At 70.6% G+C, this 1,376-nt stretch overlaps 2 protein-coding genes across 2 annotated transcripts in view; one reads left to right on the top strand and one right to left on the bottom strand.

Moving 5' to 3' along the window:
• Nucleotides 1-455, bottom strand: part of AURANDRAFT_69060 (hypothetical protein) — a gene marked incomplete at both ends in the record, with an annotated part of 3,312 nt that extends 2,857 nt beyond the window's left edge. Inside the window, one exon of the mRNA XM_009044807.1 lies at nucleotides 6-455. Within this exon, the coding sequence (XP_009043055.1) occupies nucleotides 6-455 (450 nt within the window). The remainder of the gene's footprint in view (nucleotides 1-5) is intronic.
• Nucleotides 456-737: 282 nt separating this feature from the next.
• On the top strand, nucleotides 738-1,371 carry AURANDRAFT_69059 (hypothetical protein; the record flags this gene model as incomplete). Its single annotated transcript, XM_009044808.1, has 2 exons — nucleotides 738-1,066; nucleotides 1,143-1,371. Coding segments are annotated over 2 exons (558 nt in total), but the record flags the coding sequence as incomplete, so codon positions are not given.
• Between the last annotated feature and the right edge of the window lie 5 nt (nucleotides 1,372-1,376).

Raw genomic sequence — 1,376 nt, 5'->3', positions numbered from 1 at the left:
AGGACGGCGGCCATCAAGACGAGCGTGCGCCGGCCGCCGAGGTAGTCCGTCGCCGGCCCGCCGAGGAGCTTGCCGAGCGTGTAGCAGGCGGAGCCGAACGTCAGGAGCTTGCTCACGTCGTCGTGGGTCAGCGTATCCTTCATGAAGGGGATCGCGAGGGACACGGTGCCCTTGGCGTACATGCCCACGGCGTAGGCGACGTAGAGCACGCCGAGCGTCGCGTAGTGCTGCCGGCTCCAGCCCGGGGCCGCCGCCGCGACGGCCGCGGGCGGCGGCGGCGCCGCGGCCGGCGGCGCGAGCGGCATCGGCGTCGTCGGCGCGTGCAGCGGCGGCGCGGCGACGGTGCTCCGGCCCGTCGTCGACCACGTCTTGTGTATGCGCACGGGGCGCCGCGTCGCGACCTTCTCCAGCGACATGGCGCGGCAGGACAGCACGAGGCACAGCGTCCGGGCCATCGTCGCCATGGCCCGTTGTCGTCGGCTTGTTTTTTGCGGATGCGGACGACGGGGCTGCCGGCGGCGTCGTCGCTTGGTATTTTGCGGATGCGGACGACGGGGCTGCCGGCGGCGTCGTCGCTTGGTTTTTTGCCGATGCCGAGTCCTGCGCCGCGCTCCCGGCTGACGACGGGGCTGCCTCAGATCCAGGACTTGGTTTCTTTCGCTCGATTGAACAAGGGGGCGGGTACGACCCGAGCGCCTAAGGTGAAGTGTAGTTGCACAGCTCTCTCAAAAGAGGCTATGAGGGCCAGCGCAGCAATCGCACTCGCACTCGCAGCGTGCGCGTCGGCGGTGAAGCTGGCGACCCGCTCCGTCGCGGCGCCGACGCGGCGCACCGCGCTCCTGAGCACCGCGGCGCTGGCGCTCGCGCGCGCGCCCGCGGCGTCGGCCCAGGCCCTGGCGCGCAGCGTCGAGCAGAAGATCGCCGTGGTCAACGTCGACGGCACGACGTCGACGACGACGGCGACGCGGCTCACGGGCGAGCTCACGGGCCTCGACCTCAGCAACCGCCGGGACATCACGGAGCGCGTCTTCGGCGACGCGATCCGCGCCGACTGGCCCGCGGCGGCGTCCTGCGGCCGCGACGATTCTCGAGAGATTTGGGGTGGGAAACCAATGAAACATCGTCACCGTCGTGCTTGGTAGGCCCGATGCGCCGCCGTGGAAGCCCCGCGACTTCCGCCGCCTCGACGAGAGCGACGACGCCGCGTTCTACGCCGCGAGCGAGCCGCGCTTCGTGTACCACATCGACGAGGGCGCCGTGGCGGCGCTCACGAACTACTACAAGGCCGAGATCCCCGCCGGCGCGGACGTCTTGGACATCTGCAGCTCCTGGGTCTCGCACTACCCCATCAACACCAAGTACGGCAAGGTCGTCGG

The sequence above is a fragment of the Aureococcus anophagefferens genome, assembly GCF_000186865.1.
Source record: "Aureococcus anophagefferens unplaced genomic scaffold AURANscaffold_842, whole genome shotgun sequence".
Taxonomy (NCBI): domain Eukaryota; class Pelagophyceae; order Pelagomonadales; family Pelagomonadaceae; genus Aureococcus; species Aureococcus anophagefferens.
Note: the sequence above shows the minus strand (reverse complement) of the source record. Positions and strands in the feature narration are given on the sequence as shown.